At 37.5% G+C, this 22,581-nt stretch overlaps 1 protein-coding gene across 4 annotated transcripts in view; it reads left to right on the forward strand.

The window, feature by feature from the left end:
- The window catches only part of MDN1 (midasin AAA ATPase 1), a 163,983-nt gene that overhangs the window by 84,496 nt on the left and 56,906 nt on the right, over nt 1-22,581 (forward strand). For all 4 annotated transcript variants that reach the window (XR_012124763.1, XM_073220972.1, XM_073220970.1 and 1 more), the window contains exons 41-54: nt 1,106-1,195; nt 1,301-1,558; nt 1,705-1,966; nt 4,650-4,809; nt 6,785-6,901; nt 7,825-8,033; nt 9,044-9,192; nt 9,557-9,768; nt 10,106-10,326; nt 11,252-11,365; nt 13,093-13,225; nt 18,125-18,240; nt 19,001-19,134; nt 22,280-22,437. Coding sequence is in view for 3 of the 4 variants with exons in the window: in XM_073220972.1 (XP_073077073.1) it covers nt 1,106-1,195; nt 1,301-1,558; nt 1,705-1,966; nt 4,650-4,809; nt 6,785-6,901; nt 7,825-8,033; nt 9,044-9,192; nt 9,557-9,768; nt 10,106-10,326; nt 11,252-11,365; nt 13,093-13,225; nt 18,125-18,240; nt 19,001-19,134; nt 22,280-22,437 (2,333 nt within the window). In the remaining variant the exon portion in view is untranslated. The remainder of the gene's footprint in view (nt 1-1,105; nt 1,196-1,300; nt 1,559-1,704; nt 1,967-4,649; nt 4,810-6,784; nt 6,902-7,824; nt 8,034-9,043; nt 9,193-9,556; nt 9,769-10,105; nt 10,327-11,251; nt 11,366-13,092; nt 13,226-18,124; nt 18,241-19,000; nt 19,135-22,279; nt 22,438-22,581) is intronic.

Here is a 22,581-nt window from a genome sequence, read left to right on the forward strand (position 1 = left end):
CAATGATGTGATATCTTGTATACATTGTGAAATGATCACCACAATGTCTAGTTAATGTCTGTTATCTTACATAGTTACCAAAAAAAACTTTTTTCCTGTGATAACTTTTAAGATCTATTTTCTTAGCAACTTTCAGATATGCAATACAGTATCATTAAGTGCAGTCACCATATACATTACATCCCCATGACTTACTTATTTTATAATATTATTGTTACTTTAATTTTCTGACTTCAGTCCAATGTACAATGATTAATTTGAATATCACTACTTTGTTAGAAACACACAAATTGGTGTAAATATTTTTGGTAGCTGGAATTTTTCCTTCTGCTGTGGGCTGAATTAGTGTTTTTTACACACCCCTGTCTTCTTCCGTGCCCCAACTCCTCTTATATTTTTAAAAGAAATCCAAGAAAGAAATGGGGCTAATGAAAAGTTTTCTAACAGTGTTCCTGCTAAGGAAGGGATAATTGAATATAAATTATCAGTTAGAGAAATAACTTTGGTTGTCATTTTACATAATTGTTTAGGGAATAATATGGTATTTTTGGGATCAGACTGGCTTAGATTTACAATCAGTTACTAATGTATACAATCAGTCATGTAACTGATGAATCCTGTTATTCACATGTATCAAATGGAAATGATACCTATTTTTGCAAGGGTTATAAAGATGAGAATCTATTATAAACATCTGTAATGTTTGGCATATAGTAGGTGCTTAAAAATGGTCATTTTCTTCATAATGTTCATGTTTCCATTCTTTGCTACTTTCTTCTTAGGTGGTATCTTGAATGATGAAAGCAAATTCATTTTTCAACTCTAGATTTGTCATAGTACCCATGGCTTTATTTTAATTTATGATATATTCTGACTGAAACTCAAATACTTTGAGATTATGTGACTACTCTTTGCTTCAGCTTCAGTTTGCTTTCATTCTGAAGAATTAAGTAAATATAATCCTTTTTATAAGAAAAAATTCGAAAGGATAAGAAAATTATGACTGCTGTTCTCACAATATGCTATGCATGTTTTCTAGAAGTCTTTATTTGAGAAGGTTTGGCTTGTAATTTGGTGGAATGATTTGTGTTTTGATTGAATATAGGTCATTGCTGTATTCAAGGATGTGTTTAGTTCCAATTCCAATCCATATCTGGGAACAAGACTGTTTCGCATCACTCCCTATGATGTTCAGGTGAGGAGAGAAAGATAATCCTCTATTCTTTTAAGGTGTTTATGATTTCTTTTGCTCCTATTACCAGGCGTGCTTGTAAGATCTCACTGGCATGTCTCTTTTCAGCTGGGCTACTCAGTCCTTTCCCGTGGCAGCTATGTTCCTCCCCGCCATCCCCTGTCACTGCTGCACCAATCATTACACTCTCTGGAGTCAATTATGAAGTGTGTCCAGATGAGCTGGATGGTCATCCTAGTTGGGTCAGCCTCTGTAGGCAAGACCAGCCTGGTCCAGCTCTTGGCACACCTTACTGGTCACACATTAAAGATCATGGCTATGAATAGTGCGATGGATACTACAGAGCTTCTGGGTGGATTTGAGCAGGTAAGTGGCCTGCCTTTGATATTTTCAGGCAAAACATATTAAAACCTGTGTTTTGATTGATGGTCTTCTGTGTTTGTGGTAACTATAATAGCAGTGCTCCTTGTAGCCAATAGCTGTGCTGAGTTCACATGCTTTGGGAATTTCAGGTTGATCTTACTCGGCCGTGGAGGCAGCTGCTAGAGAAGGTGGAGGGCACTGTGAGGGCGCTGCTAAGAGACAGCCTCCTCACTGGTGCTGATGATGCAGAAGTAGTGCTGCGGGCCTGGAGTCATTTCCTTCTGACTTGCAAGCCCAGGTGTCTTGGAGAACACGGTAAAGGTGTCACGATGGAGATTGTCAACAAGCTGGAAGCAGTATTACTGCTTATGCAGCGACTCAACAATAAGATCGACTCATACTCCAAGGCAGGTATGTGGGTTTGGATGTGTATCAGACACTTACCGTTGCCCATAGAGTATCCATTTATAGAGAGTAACAGATTTGTAAAAGAAGTGCCCATAATTTTTTTTTAAATTAATATAATGGCTATTAAGAATTAGAATTTGAAAATATTTTTTTTTAGAAAGTAAAGTGGAGATAATGTGTAAAGTAATTCAGAATTTGTGATCCTAAACAAAGTAAGGGAAAAAAGTTGACTAAGAAGAAAGAAATTGGCTATTAAGCTTGATGGCTTATTTGGTGTGTAACCGGATAACATGAATGTGAAATCACTTGCATGTGAAGCTGGTATTGTTTTTTGGCCTTTTAAGAAAAATGAATAATATCTCAAGAAATTAAGCTTAAACTGAAGAATAGAAATCTAAACTGATAGCTAGAATGTGCTTATTAATTTTGTACAGAAAGTAGAAGATATTCCTCAATTAAAATGGAAACTTACTTCTCTCATTTTGTGGTACAACTCTCCGGGTGGTGATGAGTGTGCCTTTAGGGGGGATCAGAGATAAAGGTGAGCAGGTTGTGTGTCACTGTTGTAAGGTTGAAGGCACTTGGGAGAGGGGTGAGCACGTCAGACACTGATGACATGCCAAAGTCCCCGGCTGATGCCCCCTCCCAACCTGAAAAATGTGCCTTAGGCTAGCCAATCCTCCCACCGCTGTAAATCTAAGCTCTGCCTCCTCCCACCTTCTTTAAAAACTCGCTGCCTGTCTACTTTCCCGTAACTTCCCAGGCCTGTGATGACCAGACCGGAGAACCTCGCCCGGGGGCATTCAAATAAATCACCTGGCCCTTTGTTGCCTCTCTTTGCCTGCTTATTTCGGCTAGAATTGATAGTCATCCTTGATTTCCAAAGGCTTGTAACTTGTAACAAAGAGTTGATTCCTTAGGGATGAAGAAATGAGACCTTGGTTGTAGCTGGGTCAACTTTGTATCCATTGCTGTGGTTCAAATAGTTTACTTTGTTAGGCAAGAGAATGATTTTACTGTTGATCTGTCATTTGCCGATTCATGGCCACTGTTTGAATTTGAAATCCTTTACTCGTTCACTTAGATTAATTATTAAACATATTTAATGGAGTCATACATCACTTTATATATTTTTAAAAGATGGGTGTTATAAAATGTACCATTTAGATGTGAATTCCTATGAGACTCTTAAATATATTTTCTTCTGATCCTCACATACTGCATTAAAAGGAAAGATTATCCCCATTTAATACATAAGGAAATAGGTGCTTGTAGAGGTCAAATGACCTGTCCAGTGTCTTGTAGCATTAAGTGCTTTGCTTCAGTGTCATTTTCTTCTCATTTGCCTGATGTGCATTTGTCACTCATGCAGCCTTGAGTATTTTTTCCTTTTTTTGGAGGAAATTGTTCCATATGTAGCTGTTTGACTCAGTGTGTCTGTGGGAGGAGATGGGTTCAGGATCTTCCTGCACCACCTTCTTGAACTAGATTATTTTGAACTTTTCAAGCTTGCTTTTAAGCTGTTTAAGGTTAGTCCAGAGTAGCGTTTACTCTAGGGCTAGATTAACTCCACCCTTGAGGCATGGCCCTCACGGCATCTGTGCTGAATGTCCTATATAGTCATTCAGTGGAGTCTCTCCACTTTGGCTGGTGGCAATGAGAGTGATACTTATTTGTGTGAACTCTGGGAAGCGTTCAGCTCAGCTCCCCAGTTACTTTCCTTTCCTTGGAAATTTTTGCTCATCCTTGTGGAGCTTCACCCTGTACATGCATGTGCAGATTTTTATTTATCCAAAGACTCCAGAGGCCCTTATCTAGAATTATGGAGCTTTATCTCTGAGCAGCTCCTTAACCTTAAGTACTCTGCCTGTTATTCTAGCTGCCTTGGCCTCCCTGAATTCCAGTCTGTTTCCTCAAGTCAGTGAGACCACCGGGGTCTGTTTGAGTTTGCTCTTCCTGCTTTGCCATCTAGAAGTTGCTTCCAGGTGGAAATCTGGGTCAATTATAGGGCTTCTTTTCTTCAGGTGTCACAGCTTCCTGCTATTGTCCAGTGTCTGAAAGCAGTTTCATATATTTTTCCTTGTTTTCTAATTCTTACCAGTGGAGGTTAAGTCTAACCTTTGTGACTTCCTCATGGCTAGAAGTAGGAATCCAATGTATATATATTACCTTGTGATATGGAAAAAGGTCATGAGCCAATTTCCAACAAAAAAGAGCAATTGAAACATTTCCAGGGATGGGCTATGTAAACTAGAAAGCACTCAGCAAATTAATACCAGCTGTTAATATGTCAGTTTAATGACAGTGATTGCATTGTGCCAATTTATAGAACTTTTGTTTGGTAATAGAATGGGATTAACAGCACTAGGTTGGAAGCCTTATTCTCCTGCCATTTGGGAAATTATATAAAGATTTCTTTCCTTCTTCACCACATTTCGAGTCACCTCTGTTTAGTCATTAATTCCAAAAACCAGTAAGAAGTACTTCCTGACCCTAAACCTAATTTTTTTACCTGCTTTAATTAAACAACAACAAAAAGTGCCAATTGTTATGAGACTTTAAAAAATTGGGCCAAAAGTTTCCAACTTTCTTTTAATATACATTAAGTGGGTTTTGTTTTTGTTTTTGTTTTGCTTGTTTGTTTTTGATTAGTTTGAAATTAAGTGTTCTGGCTGTGACATTTCAGAGTTCTCCAAACTTTTGGAAGAGTTCCGAAGCTTTGGGCTGAAGCTGCTGCAGTCAGCGAGTGGCCGCAGCCGTGGCACGTTTGAATGGGTTGACAGCATGTTGGTTCAGGCCCTGAAGTCTGGAGATTGGCTTTTGATGGACAATGTTAACTTCTGCAAGTAAGGACCTTCTGCCCATTCACGAGTGGGCCTGATTAAAATTTGGAATGTTTGTCAAGGTACAAACCCAGGTGGAAGCTCTGTTTTTTTTTTTTAATTGAAATATTGTTGATATTTGGTTTCAAAAGTACAACACAATAGTTCAACAGTTACCCACATTACCAAATCCTCACCACCTCTAGTATGGTTACTATCTGTCAACGTAGAAAGGTGTTACAGAATCATTGACTGTATTCTCCATGCTATACTACTGTCCCATGATCAACTTATATTGTGACTGCGAAATATTGTGCGCCTTTTCCCTCTCCCCAAACCCCTGCCCCACAACCTGCCCCAGCCCTTGCCCCTTGATAACCACAGTCAATTCTCAGTGTCTATGAATCTGCTGCTGTTTTGTTTTGTTCCTTCTGTTTTGCTTTGTTTTTATATTCCACAAATAAGTGAAATCATACGGTATTTGTCTTCCTCTTTCTGGCTTATTTCACTGGAAGTTCTGGTATTTTTAATCCACTGTTTTAATTTTTTTTTTGATTAAGGTATCACTGGTATACAATCTTATGAAGGTTTCACATGAGCAACATTGTGGTTTCAATATTCACCCATGTTATCACCCCACTGCAATCACTGTCCATCAGCGCAGTAAGATGCTATAGAGTCATTACTTGTCTGTTCTGTGCTATACTGCCTTCCCTGTGACCTACCTGTATTGGGAGTGCTAATTATAATGCCCTTTAATCCCTTCTCCTTCCTTCTCCCACACCTCCCCTCTGGTAACTGCTAGTCCCTTCTCTGAGTCTGCTGCTGTTTTATTCCATCAGTTTTGCTTCGTTGTTATACTCTACAAATGAGTGAAATCATTTGGTACTTGTCTTTTTCCGCCTGGCTTATTTCGCTGAGCATAATACCCTCTAGCTTCATCCATGTTGCTGCAAATGGTAGGATTTCTTTTCTTTTTATGGCTGAATAATATTGCATTGTGTATATGTGCAACATCTTTATCGATTCATCTGCTGATGGACACTTAGGTTGCTTCCATATCGTGGCTATGGTAAATAGTGCTGTGATAAACATAGGGGCGCATATGTCTTTCTTGTTTTCTTCGGGTAAATTCCTAGGAGTGGAATGACTGGGTCAAATGGTGTTTCTATTTTTAGTTTTCTCAGGAACCTCCATCCTGCTTTCCACAATGGTTAAACTAATTTATAATCCACTGTTTTCTTAACTAGAAAATATTCTCAATCATGACCTGTATATGTCTGTCTGTGGTGAACACTGATAGTTAGTTGGTCATTAGACAGCTGCCAGATTTTAGTTTTGTATGGTAGTTTTGAGCTGAACTGAAGGCAAACTAAATCAGATTACTTTCCCTACTAACTTTGAGTCAGACCTTTTTCTTTAACATCAGAAATCTTCCTTTTGTTAGGGTCATTCTTGAGCACAGATTTTTGAAATGGAGGTTCTGACACAGCAGACATTTAATAAATGTGCCTCAGTGTGTATCACTTTGGACTCTAAAGTAATGAAAAGGGCAAGTTAAAAACTCATCATTACACAGCTAGCATAAGAAGCTACACAGGTCAGATAATGGGTTTCTCTATCTGGAGCATTTTTCAGAATGTTTCAAATTGAAATCCATTTACCCTTAAATGGATTTGATAATGTTGGAAAGTGGGGGACTTGGAAGGGGAAAGAGAAGAGTTATAGTTTAGAGAACTTCCTATCATATTCTGTAATTGTATTTATTTAACAAATATTTTGCATATTTACAATGTATGAATTTGGTCTCTCTGCCTTGGGGAGTGGAAAAGAGGGGGTTAATGGGGAAAGAGACCTTGAAAGGGGTCACAATTCTACATGGGGGAATGGCCATGCTGAAAGGAGGGAATGGCTCATGGGCAGTGGGCAGCCTGTGCAAGGAAAGTGGAGTCAATGCAGTGCATCGGCCTGTCCGCCATTTGAAATCTTTTCTCTGCAGCCCATCAGTGCTGGATCGTTTGAATGCTTTGCTTGAACCTGGAGGCGTCCTCACTGTTAGTGAGAGAGGACTGATAGATGGATCCACTCCTACCATAACACCAAGTCCCAATTTCAGGTATCTATGCCCCTTAATTTTCTGCCTAAGAATCTGTCAGCCTTGATAGCAGAGGTAGACATTTAATGGGACCTTTTTACATTTTTCTTCATAATCTTGTCATAAATGTTCACCCACTCATTGGTTCATTTAACAGATGTTTATTGAGGCTCTCCTATTTGCCAGGCTCTGGGGTCACAGCAGTACACAAATGGGGCAAGGACCCTGTGGTGGGTTGGTAATGAAGGGTGGAAGCAGGGATGCTAGTTACAAGCCTTTTGCAGTAGTTCAGGCAAGGGAGAACGATAGCTTAGACTAGGGTGGTCTGATGAGTGGGACTTGCTAAACAGACTTGTGGGTTGAGAAAAAGGAAGCAAGGATGACACCTAAGTTATTGGTTTAGTAATTGGGTAAGTGTGGGAAGGGGGCATTTATTGAAAAAGGGAGAACTGGTAAAGGAACAGGTTTTCTGTGTGTGGGGTCAGCAGGGAATCAGGTGTTTAATGTTGGAGATGTCAGCTAGATGGAAACGTTGCCTGGACATTGAGTATATCAAGCTAATTTGGAGAACACACCGCTTCCTTTTTTGCTCTGTGTGGGTGAGTTAGAATGATGAAGTAGCTCTGCCTGATTTGGGGAATATCTGAAAGAATTCTAAAGTCCTCAGATAGCACTAAAGGTGCTAAATGTATATCTAGTGATGTACAATACTTTAGTTGCTAAGGTAAGCAAGTTCAGAGAAACTGATTTGCTGTATTGATGTATTCTGGAACTAGAGAAACAAAACAGATGAAAGTAGCAGACTTTGAGTTAGTGGTTAGTGTGAAGAAGTCTCTGAATGGGGCCACAAAGGATTTTCCCTCACCATTTGTTGCTGACTTGCAGCAGTGGTGGTACCGGGATTTAAAAACAATTCTTTTTCTTTCAAATTGCTGTATTACTAGACTTTTTCTCTCAATGGATCCTGTTCATGGAGAAATATCCCGAGCTATGAGGAATCGTGGACTTGAAATCTACATTTCAGGAGAAGGGGATGGGGTCATTCCAGATGACCTGGATCTGAAAGTTCTGCTGCACAGTCTCGGGTTGGTTGGCGACAGCGTGTGTGACACCCTCTTGGCTCTGCACAGAGAGACCCGAAGTACTGTTGTAGGTAAGGTGTTTGACTTCTAGGCCTCTGCAGAGTTTATCCTATGGAAATTTATGTTATTCCATTTGAGTACTAGGCCAGGAAGTCCTTATAGTTAGTGTACAGAGAAGTAGAAATTACCAGGAAAGCCTGTTAGAAATGTAGATGTTCTGGTGCCCTTCTTTCCTTCTAAGAGATTCATTGGGTTAGCAGATCTGGGTGAGGCACAAGAATTAGCATTTTAAGGGAAGCTCCCCAGATAACTCTAATGCATGCAGTCAGAGGCCCACACTGAGGATATTGTTTAGGCCCTGGCATTCCTAAGGTTTGTCCCTCTTATCTTCAAGGTTATCATTCAGTCTCTTGAAGGTGAAATAAAGAGGATAGTCTAAATTGTTCAAAACAGACAAACATTACTTCTTCTGAATGTCCAAATATACAAGAAAAAGCAATAATAATCATAGTATCAATAATAAAAAATGAAATGCTATTTATTAACTGACTACTGTTTGTTAGGTGGTACAGTGTTGATTGCCTATTTAGTCCTTAAATTAGCTCTGCAAGGCATGTATTCCCTTTTCACAAATAAGTCTTGGAAAGGTTGAGTAACTCATCAGAGCCAAGTAGTTAATAATGACAACTGGGATTTGAAAGCAGATCTGTTTTATCTCAAAGCCTGTGGTTCTTTATGAGGGCATGCTCATTCTGCCACCTGCAGTGTGTCAGTTTAGATTAAGAGCACATATGACTAGGCTTTGTAACACTTGTAAATGTGTCATCTCTTCACTTCCCCACAATACACTGTTGTCAGCCAGAGAAAGAAGGGGAAAGGTGGAATAGGAGGGAAGGAATACAAATGTCCCCACAAGTCCATTGTGTGCTAGTGAGACTGTAGAGTCAATTTAGATGACTTTCTAAAAATAAGTATCTGCGTGGATTTGAGTGGAATGAGGTTTGATGTGGTGAATTTATCCATTTTCATTGGAGATTTTGCAGAATCTATTGCTCATAGATGGCAATATTTTTCTTCATAGGTTCTCCAGCATCATCTATTTCAACTCTAATTCAGACAGCCTTACTAATTGTGCAGTACTTACAGCGAGGACTGAGTTTAGATAGAGCCTTTTCTGAAGCATGCTCGGAAGCTTATGTCCGCTCCCAGCATTCACCAGCAAACCGGAAGGTAACTGTGAAGTGTTCTCAGAAGCTTTCTAAATTGTAACACTCCACATTGTTTAGTAGGAGGGAATTCTTTTTATGATGCAGCTTAATGACCTAAGAGTGTGGACCACTGCAGTTATTTTCTAATGGAGGTCTGATATCCGGGTACTTTTCTGAAAAACAACTTAAATGTAAATATTATTTGCTTGAAATTTTCCTGTCATCAGGAAAAGTGGGATTCAGCTTCTAATGTTGTACATTGAAGAATGTGTAGGAGAGTTGTGAAATGATCACAAGAGACCTAGAAAACTGTTATTACTCTGCTGGTTTTTGGTTATAACACTTACGTGTTTGCCTGTATACCATGTATTTTTATCTTTTACCAGCTTGTGCAGGCTTTACTGGTGAGACATGCTTCTTCTCTGCGAGCACATGAAATCTGGGGTAACTCCATTCTTGCCTTGGGGCTGTGGCCAGATTCTCTGCCATCAGCCCTCTTTGCCACAGAAGATTCTCACCTCTCTGTAGTCCGAAGTGATGGACAGATCTTAGCATATTGCCTCAACAGGATGAGCTTGAAAACGAGCAGCTGGGCAAGGTTAGCAGAACTTGTGTGTCTCTGGCATCTTGACTGTTGTGGGTTTTTTTGTGTGTGTATTCTTTTTTGCTTTTTATTTTGGATGGTAATGGACATGACGAACATGTCCAACCAGAATAATAATTTGGCCATTTATTATCTAGCTGTCATAGTTTCATTGCCCATTTCAATATTGCTCCCTGTATATTATTCATCTGGTATTGTCCTCCTTTGGAGGGAGCTCATCTTTTTCTCATTAGCTCTGATCCATTATTTGTAAAGTTATTTTCCTGATTCTTTGAAATATGAAATCAAAGTTTATTCTACTATTGACTTAGCCTATTCCAATGAATTTCAGGATTCAGCCTCTTACTTTGCCAGACTTAGAGAAAATTATGCAGTCCTCCAACCCCGAGAGTTTGAAATTCAGTTCAGTCGAAGTGGATGCTTACTGGATTGATGAACCAGATGTTCTGGCAATGGCTGTTAAGTTGCTCATAGAAAGAGCAACCAATCAAGATTGGATGCTCAGAGTTAAATGGCTTTATCATTTAGCCAATAATACACCACAGGGGCTTGGTGAGTAGAAAAGTCTAATTTGTATAATGAGTAGATTTATGCACTTAACCTGTTTTAGTGTCTCAGCAGCTGTGTTACTCTGCAAGTACAAACTGTTAAAATTACATCTGGGAGATTCCCTAGAAAGACATTTGTGACCTAGCACTACTGTTTGTGTAACTTAAAAATTAAGGAACACATCTGCCCTTAGATGTGTCCCAAGAGAAACTTTTTTCCCATGTAATCCTTAGCATTTCAGAATCTGCCCACCTTTTTGTCAAATTCAAAAGGAAAGTATAGTATATTTTGTTACTTTTTATTTTTTTGAACATCCTGCCTTTTTGCTGTACTACTATTGCTGCACAACCATTCTATCTGGGAACTGTGTAGCTTTTGGTAAATAAGTGTTCCCTAAAAGTGTGTAAGAGATTGACTTCATTTAGTTCATGCTCTAAATTGTCACACTTAATTTCACTTGATTTCATTGTACTTTTTTCATTCTAAGAGAAGGAAAAGCAGCAGTAACAACATCGCGTGGGTTTCGAAGTGTAGGAGGTGGAATTTGTTGGTAGAACTTGCTGCCTGAAGTAATGAGTTCACATGAGCCTTCCTACTCTGTGAGGAACTTGGATAGGCCAGTGAATGTGTGTGGTACATGTGATATAACAATTTGTAGAGAGAATTTGCATAAATACTCCTATCTCTGCTTTCCTGTATGATAGCTAATAGCTATAGGTAGCTACAGAAATGTAAAATATTAATTAACCAAAATTAAATAAAATCTAAAATCCAGTCTCTTAGTTGGACTAACTACATTTCTGGTGCTCCCTAAGGTGTGACCGGTGGCTGCTCCAACAGTACAGTTACATGAATATCTCATATTGCAAAAAGTTTGATTAAACATCATTGCTTCACATACTGACATTTGCTTCTCCTTCCTCTACAGAGTCAATACAGATTCATTTGGAAGCTAGTGCTACCTCTCTTAGGAATTTTTACTCAAATTCTCTCTCAGCTGGGGCCAGTAATGTCATCAAAGTACTACAGCCAAACGTAACAGGTACTGCCTGTGATTTTATCTCTAGCTCTCAGCACTGCTTAGGAAACTTGTCCATTGAGTTAATGGGAGAAAGACCTGTCAGAGCTGCCACTGTGACAAACAGTGTTTTTTAGAAGACTTAGAATATCCAGATGCAAATTCTACTTCTTTGTTATAACTATCCATTTACCCTTCAGATTCTGAAAGAGGATGATATACAGCATATTGAGAAGAACATGGGAGTTGGAAGATTGGCTCTGGCCCCAAGGCCGCAAACAGACTTTTTGAGTTTTGGGCCCATCGTTTGTATTTGCTGCCTGTGTTTAAACAATATGGGAATTAAATTTATTTCTCTTGAATCCCTTCTGCTTATAACATTTTTTTATTTATTATCACTGTTAGCAGAAAGGGTTTTAAACTAAGCTATTTGGGACAGGATCATTTATGTCAGAAAATATAACTTGATAAAACTTGTGAAGCTTTAAGTAGAGTTATAAAACTACAATGATAAAGAAATACATCCAAGCTCTCTGATCAAGTGGAGTATTCAGAATTTCTTCTTAAGGAGTGGAATAGAACTTAGTTATTGAAACAGAATAATATAAAGTTGACTGACCATATACATTAGTGAGAAAAATAGGGGCATTTTCACAGAACCAGGTTTTTAAATTCCCACTTCCACCTTCATTTGATATTGATCAAGACATACTGTTGGCCATTTGGTTTTAAAAAAATGTGCACAATGCTTGTGCTGAACTAATTATTTAAAGGTAAGGTGAATGGTTGGCAAGAAATCAAACAATAGAGAAAATTACTGTAGTAGTCAGGTTGTGGCTGAACAAAATCATGGCTTTCCAATTCTGAAAGAATTTTGGTCTTTAGAAACACAGTTCTATAGTAGAGTAGCAGGTTTCCTTTTGGACAGACATCACTTGCTCACTGTTAGAGCACATTAGGTCCGCCCTCATCTTCTTTTTCATTGCATTACTCTGGGTTATGCAGTCTTACTGGACCTCTTGGAGTATAGCTTCCCTCCTTGATGTACCTTGCTGTTCACAGCAGGCATTTGTTAGTCTGCTATATGGTGGATGCCGACTTTAAAACTTGAAGTGCTCTATTTATCCATCCTACCTAGCCACCTTCACATGAACGTTTCCATTGTTTTGTCTTCCGTTCTTCCCTTGGGTTCTCACAATCTCTGGAGAGGGTCAGAGTTTGATTGCTGTAGCTTTACAGAAAAGGTACCAAGTCTGAGCCAAATGCGTGTGAGGTGGCAGCAGTCAGCCACATCCTATGATTGTGAAGAGATGGCCTTGAAAGGAAATAATGTTGTTTTTTTCCTTGTTGAAAACATATATTGAGAAATAGTCATTCATTTTCTGCCATGTAAATTAGTTTTTCTGTGGTTAATGGTAACAGATTGGATAATTAAGCCCATGGATTCTGACCAGTAGTGGGACCTGAGCAGAATGCACTGGTTATAATGTTTATGTGCCAGTAGGCATTACCTTTAATTCCACAGTGGAATGAATTTGCAAAACTAGCAGAAATTTTGCAGAAATAGTGTTAAAGCTGTTGAACCTTACTTTTCTAGTATTGTGAGCAGAGACCATGACAGCATTTCCCCATTCCACATCTTTCCCATCAGAACTGACTGTGAGCACATTAAAACAATGAGAATCCTTAACTGAAATTTGCCAGGGAAATTTAACTCCAAAATTGTATTTTCTCTTTTGCTTTTAAACCAGATGAATTTGTGATCCCTTTGGACCCCCGATGGAATATGCAGGCTTTGGACATCATTAGAAATTCGATGGACTTTGACCCACAAACGGACCAGCCTGAGGAGCTGTTTGCCCTTTTAGAGTCTGTTGCAAATAAGTAGGTGAAGGCTGCTGTTCTGGGCGCTGCTCCCCTCACTGTACACCACGGCTACACAGATTATTCCCTTTCTAAGATTGTCAAGTAACAGCTTATGTGTTTAATCTTCTGAACTTCAGAAGTGGTTGGTGATTGAGATGGTTGCCTTCATTGCTACTTCTTCTTCATGCTCAATGAAGTAATTCTACTGTGATGTCAGAATGCCTCTGAATATTGCAGGTTAATAGGGTGTTTTAAGAGATACACTAGCTTAACATTAATCGTAGGATTTACATTAAGGTTAATCCTTTATTTCAGGATAGTCATGTTTCTGTTTTCTGTTTGTGATCCCCAGAAGCTCCTCCCATTTTCACCTACTGATTTTTGCACATGTCCTTTCCTCAACTGTCTGTCTGTCCACATCATTTCCTATCCTCAAATGCTACAGACATACATAGCATGTGTATGCTTATGTACACACATATAAATTTACCTAATTGTTATATTAGCTGACCCTTATTTATTTATTTATTTTTATTAAGGTATCACTTGACATACACTCTTATGAAGTTTTCACATGAGAAACATTATGGTTACTACATTCACCCATATTATCAAGTCTCTCCCACCCACCCCATTGCAGTCACTGTCCATCAGCATAGTAAGATGCCACAGAGTCCCTACTTGTCTTCTATGTGCTACACTGTCTTCCCCGTGATCCCCTTCCCCCACACCATGTGTACCAATCATAATACCCCTTAATCCTCTTCTCCCTCTCACCCCACCCACCCTCCCATTTGGTAACTAACCACTAGTCCCTTCTTGGGTTCTGTGAGTCTGCTGCTGTTTTGTTCCTTCAGTTTTGCTTCTTTGTTATACTTCACAAATGAGGGAAATCATTTGGTACTTGTCTTTCTCCACCTGGCTTATTTCACTGAGCATAATACCCTCTAGCTCCATCCATGTTGTTGCAAATGGTAGGATTTGTTTTCTTCTTATGGCTGAATAATATTCCATTGTGTATATGTACCACAGCTTCTTCATCCATCATCCATCTACTGATGGACACTTAGTTTGCTTCCATATCTTGGCTCCTTCGTTACTTTTTAATGTAATGACCAGCACTATTTTTTCAATTGCCCATCAGTATAATTTTTATTTTATTTTATTTTATTTTATTTTATTTTATTTTATTTTATTTTATTTTATTTTATTTTATTTTATTTTTTTATTTTATTTTATTTTATTTTATTTTATTTTATTTTATTTTATTTTATTTATTTTATTTTATTTTATTTATTTTATTATTTATTTTATTTTATTTTTTATTTTTATTAAGGTATCGTTGATACACAGTCTTATGAAGGTTTCACATGACAACACTGTGATTTCAAAATTCACCCATATTATCAAGTCCTCCCTGCCCCTGCCTTTGCAGTCACTGTCCATCGGCATAGTAACATGCTATAGAGTCATTACTTGTCTTCTCCATGCTGTACTGCCTTCCCCGTGACTTAACCTGTATTGCGATTGCAAATTATAATACCCCTTAATCTCCTTCTCCCTCCCCACCCACCCTACCCTCTCCAACCTATGTTCTTTGGTGACCTGGAGTCTGAGAGTCTTGCTATTTTGTTCCTTTGGTTTTGCTTTGTTGTTATACTCCACAAATGATTGATGTCATTTGATCTGAGCACAATACCCTCTAGCTCCAACCATATTGTTGCAAATGGTAGGATTTCTGCTCTTTCTATGGCTGATTAATATTCCATTGTGTTTATATACTACATTATCTTTATCCATTAATCTGTTGATGGACACTTAAGTTGCTAACATATCTTGGCTATTGTAAATAGTGAAGTGATAAACATAGGGGTGCATATGTCTTTTTGAATCAGGGATCTTGTTTTCTTTGGTTAAATTCCTAGGAGTGGAATTACTGGATCAAATGCTATTTCTATTTTTAGTTTTTTGAGGTACCTCTGTATTGCTTTCCACAACAGTTGAACCAATTTACATTCCCATTAACAGTGTAGAAGGGTTCCTCTTTGTCTGCATCCTTGTCAGCATTTGTTGTTTCTTATCTTTTGGATGTTGGCCGTCCTAACTGGTGTGAGGTGGTATCTCATTGTGGCTTTAATTTGCATTTCCCTGATGATTAGCAATTTGGAGCATCTTTTCATGTGCTTCCTGGCCATCAAATTTCTTTTTTGGAGAAATGTCTGGTCCGATTCACTGCCCATTTTTTAATAGGGTTATTTACCTTATGGGTATTGAGGTGTGTGATTTCTTTATGTATTTTGGATGTTAACCCCTTCTCTGTTAAGTTGTTTACAAAAATATTCTCCCATACTGTAAGATGCCTTTTTGTTCTGGTGATGGTGTCCTTGCCAAATAGAAGCGTTTCAGTTTGATGTAGTTCCACTTGTTCCTTTTTTAATTTTGTTTCCCTTGCCCAAGGAGATCTGTTTAGGGAAATTGTTGCACATGTTTATATTCAAGAGATTTTTGCCTGTGTTTTCTTCTGTGAGTTTTAATGTTTTCATAGCTTACACTCAGATCTTTGATCATTTTGAGTTTACTTTTTTGTTTGGGGTCATTCCCTTCTATGTAGTTGTCCAGTTTTGCCAACACCAGTTGTTGAAGAGGCTGTCATTTCCCCATTGTATATCCATGGCTCCTTTATCACATATTAATTGACCATATATGCTTGGGTTTATACCTGGGCTCTCTGTTCTGTTCCACTGGTCTATGGGTCTGTTCTTGTGCCAGTACCAAACTGTCTTGATTACTGTGGCTTTGTAGTACAACTTGAAGTTGGGGAGCGTAATCCCTTCTGCTTTATTCCTCCTTCTCAGGACTGCTTTGGCTTGGCTATTTGGGGTCTTTTGTAGTTCCATATGAAATTTAGAACTATTTATTCTAGTTCATTGAAGAATGCTGTTGGTATTTTGATAGTGATTGCATTGAATCTGTAGATTGCTTTAGGCAGGATGGCCATTTTGGCCATATTAATTCTTCCTGTCCATGAGTATAGGGTTGTTATTTCCATTTATTGATATCTTCTTTAATTTCTCTCATGAGTGTCTTACAGTTTTCAGGGTACAGGTCTTTCACCTCCTTGGTTAGGTTTATTCTTAGGCATTTTTATTCTTTGTGATACAATTGTAAATAGTATTGTTTTCTTGATTTCTCTTTCTCCTATTTTGTTATTAGTATATAGGAATGCAATAAATTTCTGTGTATTAATTTTATAACCTGCAACTGTACTGAATTCAGTTAGTAGTTCTAATAGTTTTTTGGTGGATTCTTTAGGGTTTTCTATGTCTAATATCATGTTGTCTGCAAATAGTGACAGCTTAACTTCTTCCTTACCAATTTGGGTGCCATTTATTTCTTTGTGTTGTCTGGTTGCTGTGGCTAGGACCTACAGTACTATGTTGAATAAAAGTGGTGAGAGTGGACATCCTTTTCTTGTTCCTGACCTTAGAGGAGAAACTTTCAGCTTTTTGCTATTAAGTGTGATGTTGGCTGTGGGTTTGTCATATATGGCCTTTATTACGTTGAGGTACCTGCCCCTCTGTACCCATTTTGTTGAGAGTTTTTATCATGAATGGATGTTGAATTATCAAATGCTTTTGCAGCATCTATTAATATGATCATGTGTTTTTGTCCTTGTTTTTGTTGATGTGGTATATGATGATGGATTTTTCACATATTGTACCATCCTTGTATCCCTGGAATAAATCCCACTTGATCATGATGGCTGATCTTTTTGATGTATTTTTTGATTCGGTTTGCTAATATGTTTCTGAGGATTTTTGCATCTCTGTTCATCAGGGATATTGTTAAGTAATTTTCTTTTTTTGTGGTGTCTTCACCTGGTTTTGATACACAGAATGAGTTTGAAAGTCTTCCCTCCTCTTCTAGTTTTTGGAAAACTTTAAGGAGGATGGGTATTAGCTTTTCTTTAAATGTTTGATAAAATTCAGTGGTGAAGCCATCTGGGACAGTGGTTTTGTTCTTAGGTAATTGATAACCAATTCAATTTCATTGCTGGTAATTGGTCTGTTCAGATTTTCTGTTTCTTCCTGGGTCAGTCTTGGAAGGTTGTATTTTTCTAGGAAGTTGTCCATTTCTTCTAGGTTGTCCAATTTGTTGGCATACAATTTTTCATAGTGTTCTCTAATAATTCTTTCTATTGCTGCAGTGTCCTTTGTGATTTTTTTCCTTTTTCATTTCTGATTTTTCTTATGTGTCCAGACTCTTTTTTTTGATAAGACTGGCTAGGGGTTTATCTATTTTATTTATTTCTGCTGTGATCTTTATTATGTCCCTCCTTCTACTGACTTTGGGCCTCATTTGTTCTTCGTTTTCTAATTTCATTAGTTGTGAGTTGAGACTGTTCATTTGGTATTTTTCTTGTTTCTTGAGGTAAGCCCATTTGAAAATCACTTTGTAGTTGAGGTATAATGTACATTATCAAAAAATGCATTTAATAATAAGTATATGTGTTTTTTTAAATGAATTTTCACAAAGTAAACTCATGTATATGATATGAGCTAGCACCCCCTTGCCTCCCTCCCAAAACTCTGTCCCTCCCCATGTTACTTCTGACACCACCAATTGCTTTTAATAATGGCCAATTTTAAGAGTTCACAGTGTGGTTTGTCAGATCATGTCAAGTAACAGAGTGAGGCCTGGCAGTCCACCAAGACACAACTATTTCCATCCATTTGTCGTCTTGCCTTCAAACAAGATGTCATCACTTTCACTTTTGTTTTTCTAGTCCAGAATTTGCAGAGGCTGGAGAGGAATGGCAGGTTGAAGGAGAGTGATATTCTAAGGTTCTCAAGATTCAGCAGGTGCAAACTAGTATTCACCAGTAACTATTTGTTATGTTACTGAATCTCATTTCAGGGCAATCATATATCTGGACCGGGAAAAACGGATTTTTACTGAAGCAAATTTGGTTTCTGTGGGTGGCAAAAAGTTAAGAAATAGTGTTTTGCGAATGTCCTTTGAATTCCATAAAGGTAAGCCGATTGCCTTTTGTATTCATTCATGCATCTAATTGCATAATGTTATTAAGGTTAACAGACATTCAGTAGGCATTTTGCCAATTCCTTTTGATTTGCTGGCCTCATTTTAAACATGTTCTCTTATATAATGGTAATGACTAACTGCTGCTTACATGTCCTTGATCTCATTTTTTATAGCAGCCTTAGTTTGATGTAGCTAGCACATAACAGCTAGAACTTGAAGTTTGGTTTCCTGGATCAAAAGTGCATGCTCCTAAGTATTTGGTTATGGCTTCTTTCTTTCTCCATTTTTACTTTTTTAAGTTAAAAAGATAGCCATGCTTGTGAAAAAATTCAAACTATGTAGAGGCATGAAAATTGAAGAAGTCTTCCCTTGAAGCAGCTACTGTGTTAACAATACATTTGTATCTTCTCATATCTGTGCTGTCTATCCATTCAGACATGTGTACATTCAGTTATCATTTTTTATTTAAATATTTGTATAAAATATGCACTATTCTATTCTATAGTTTTCATTTTTCATTAAGACATTATGAACATGTATAGGTATATGTGCCTGATCTGCTAAGTTTAGTAATGGTAGGCTAAGAAGTTGTTTTTGATTTTGACCTTTAAAAATTGACCTTTGTAGGGAGATAAAATAAAGTTCCATATTACAGTTGATTCTGAAAATAACTGAACAACAGATATCTGAAAATATATAGAGATTAATTAAAATCTGATGGAATCTTATTTTATTTGTGTCAATTCTAAGATCCAGAGAGCTATCACAGCCTGCCCCATGAGATTGTGGTCAATCTTGCTGCTTTTTTTGAACTTTGTGATGCACTAATTCTGCTCTGGGTACAGTCCTTCCAGGGAATGGTGTCTGATGCCAGTGCCAGTGAGGTGAGGAAATGAATTTGTTTTTATTTTAAACATTTCCCTTGGCATGAAGGATCTTCTGGGTGTGACTAACATCATTGTTGTTATATGTGGTCTGTTACTTGAGAAATGTAATTGTTCTTCACAGCTTTAGATACATGCACATTTTAAAGCATTATGGAGATATAATTGACATTATAAATGGTAGATATTTAAAGTGTACAATTTTATGTTTTGACACGTATGCACTTATGACACCATTACCACAATTAAGATGGTGAAAATATCCCCCTCAAACCTTTTGACATGTTGTTTTGAATTCCTTCCTTTCCCCTGTCTCCAGTCCACAATCAGGCATCCATTAATCTGCTTTCTCATACTTTAGATCAGCTGCATTTTCTAGCATTTTGTGTAAATGGAATTACTCTGTGTACCTCCCGGAACAAGTTTCCTATGAATCCAGTGAAACAGAAATAAGATGAGAAGGAGAGTTGGGTTAAAGGGTTTTATTCCTCACAGCTTGCTCAGGTTCACCAGCCAGGCTCTGCACTGTCCATCTACTGGAGCTGTGTGCATGTGTGCTCGAGGGGTGTGTCCGTGACTGACTGGCACCAGACCAGTTAGGTACCAGTTAGGAGAGAATGGCCATTTTCTCTACACCCCTTGCCCTGGATCTGTGGAGAGGCTCTGAAACATCCATTGGTGTGTGTGTAAATGGACTAAGGCTAGGTGGGAAATTCTGGAAACTCTGGGTGAAAACTTCCATTTCCCCCACATGCAGTAAATATTCTTTTTGTGTGGCTTCTTTTACTCAAAATAGTTATTCTGAGATGCATCCATATTATCTTGTGTATCAGGAGTTCATTCCTTTTTATTGCCAAGTAATAGTCCATCAAATGTATGTACAACAACTTATTTATCCGATGATGGACATTGGAATTTTAAGTTGTGTTTTATTCACTTAAGCCTTCTTAGACATTGTTGTCATATGGATTTGAATTTTGAATTCAGATTATTCTAGCTATTCTAGTAAACTAGAGTAGAAGGTTTCAAACTTTTTGGTCTCAAGACGTCTTAGTGTTAAAACTTACCAAAGATCCCAAAGTACTTGTTTATGTGGCTACATCTGTCAGTATTTACTATATTAGGAAATAACCCTGAAAAACATATAAAATACTAACCTGTTTTAAAGCACATTAGTAATTCCATTTCATTTTAATATGAATAACATTTTTAATGAAAAAAAAAGCAACTGTTTTCCAAAACAAAAATTAGTAAGAAGAGTAGAACTGTTTTACATTTCTGTCTTTTTAATGTTTGTCTTAACTGAAGAAAGATGGATTCTCACATCTGCTTTTGCATTCTCTCATAATATGTTGTTCAGGTTGAAGTTTGTGCAGAAAATCTGGCATCTGTTCATATAGTTAGGTTAGGAGGTTAGAAAAGGGAGGAGTGTCTTAGTAGCCATTTCATACAATTGTGAGTAATCTTCTTTGATACTGTAACCACAACTTGATAAGTGGTAGTTTTGTAAAGGTTACTTGTAATGTGGAATCTGAACAAGTATCACTGAACTTCATGCCTGAAGAGCTGATGGTTTAGCTTGCAGTTTGGATGGGTCTTTACCCTTGCGTGCATTTGTACCTCATGCTTTGGTAATTTGGAAAATACCATTCACTGAGTTAACAGATCTTCCAAATGTTGACACATTTCATTCCTCAATATAAATAAATAAGTAACATACATGAAAAATTACCTCAGACCTCATCAGAGAAATCTTTATTTGGAAGATTTGGGTTTGGTTTTTCAGAATTGTAGGTTTTACTTGAAAGCTTTAATTTTATTGCTGACGACAAATACTCTGAATTGTTTTTCTTAATGACAGATTCACTTCATTTTCAATCCAATGTTTGACAAATACCCAATCAGTTTGTCTATCCCCTCCCTCCCCTCACTCACCTTTTTTTGGCATCATCAGCAACAAATGTCAACTAAGTAAAAATGTCAAACAATTTGATATTATTATGAAAATAGCTTTTACCATACAGAACTTCTGAAAGGAATCATTAATCTTGAGACTACTTTACTGTAAAGATGCATTATTAGAAGCACATGATGGAGACTCACATTACCTGATTGCATTACAAAGCTGCATTAATGAAAACAGTGGATATTGTCATAAGGATAGATGTGTACACCAGTGAAACAAAATAGAATTCAGAAATAGACCCTCACATATATGATCAATTGATATTTTTGTAAAATGTGGGAGGTAATTTAATGGGTAAAAACAGTTTATTCAGCAGGTCATGATGGAATAACTATATGTCCACATGATAAAGTTAAAATGAGCCTTTACCCCTGCCATATGTTTTATAGGAAAGTTACCTCAAAGTGGATCATAGACTTACATATAAAAGCTAAAACTGAATTGTCTAAAAGAAAACATACAGGAACAAAATCTTCATGATCTGAGGATAGGCAAACATTTTGAAGGACTCTTCTATAAGAAAAAAATTGGAAAATTTCATCAAATTCAAATACTAGGTTTTATATATTTATATATATTATAAAATTATATATATATTTTATATATTATACATATACATAAGTAATATGTAAATTATATAAACCAATATGACATCCCAGTTTAAAAAGTGAGCAAGATAATTTGATAAGGTGCTTCTCAGAAGGTATGTGAATGTCCAGTAAGCCCTTGAAAAATCACAGCATCGTTAGTTATCAAGGAAATGTAAATTGAAATCACAGTGAGGTGCCACTAATGAGAAAGGCTAAAATTAAATTCAATAACAGTTGCAAGTTTTGGCCAGGAAATGGAACAACTGGACTTGCCTACAGTGCTTTTTGGAATACAGAGTAGTACAGCTGCTTTGTAAGACAAGTTGATAGTTTCTTATAAAATTACATGTACACTTACTGTATGCTCCAGTAACTCCATTTTCTCCAGTGTAATAACTCTGAGCCTCAAGTCCTAGGAGGAAAGAGCTTCGTCTTCTCTGAGTGCCTGCCTTAATGTTTCTAAAAATATTCTAGTCAAATGCTAGATCTCTCATGTGTATATTGAGTACTGATTAGTAACTGAAGTCTGTGTCCTGTGTCTCTCTTACTGGGAGATGTTTGTGAGCAGTTTGGTTTACTTTGTTTTTAGATTTTGCATTCCGTGCATTGGCGGGACCGGTTTTGGACTGTGGCCGACACAGTAAAAGTGGATGCTCCAGGCCTGGCCCTGCTTGCCCTTCACTGGCACTGGGTTTTAAAACATTTGATTTGTCAGATTCCCCAACTCCTGATGAGCCATGAAGACAAGTAAGACTCATATTTAGAATAATAATGTCAAGATCTGCAGTATTGGTGATGTTTAAGAGTGGAGGGTTTGGAATTGAAACTGTTTCTTCTCGCTTTACTTTGGTTTATTCTCTTGACCTATTGGCAAACGAAAATCAAATATAA

This window comes from Manis javanica, chromosome 13 (genome assembly GCF_040802235.1).
Source record: "Manis javanica isolate MJ-LG chromosome 13, MJ_LKY, whole genome shotgun sequence".
NCBI lineage: Eukaryota > Metazoa > Chordata > Mammalia > Pholidota > Manidae > Manis > Manis javanica.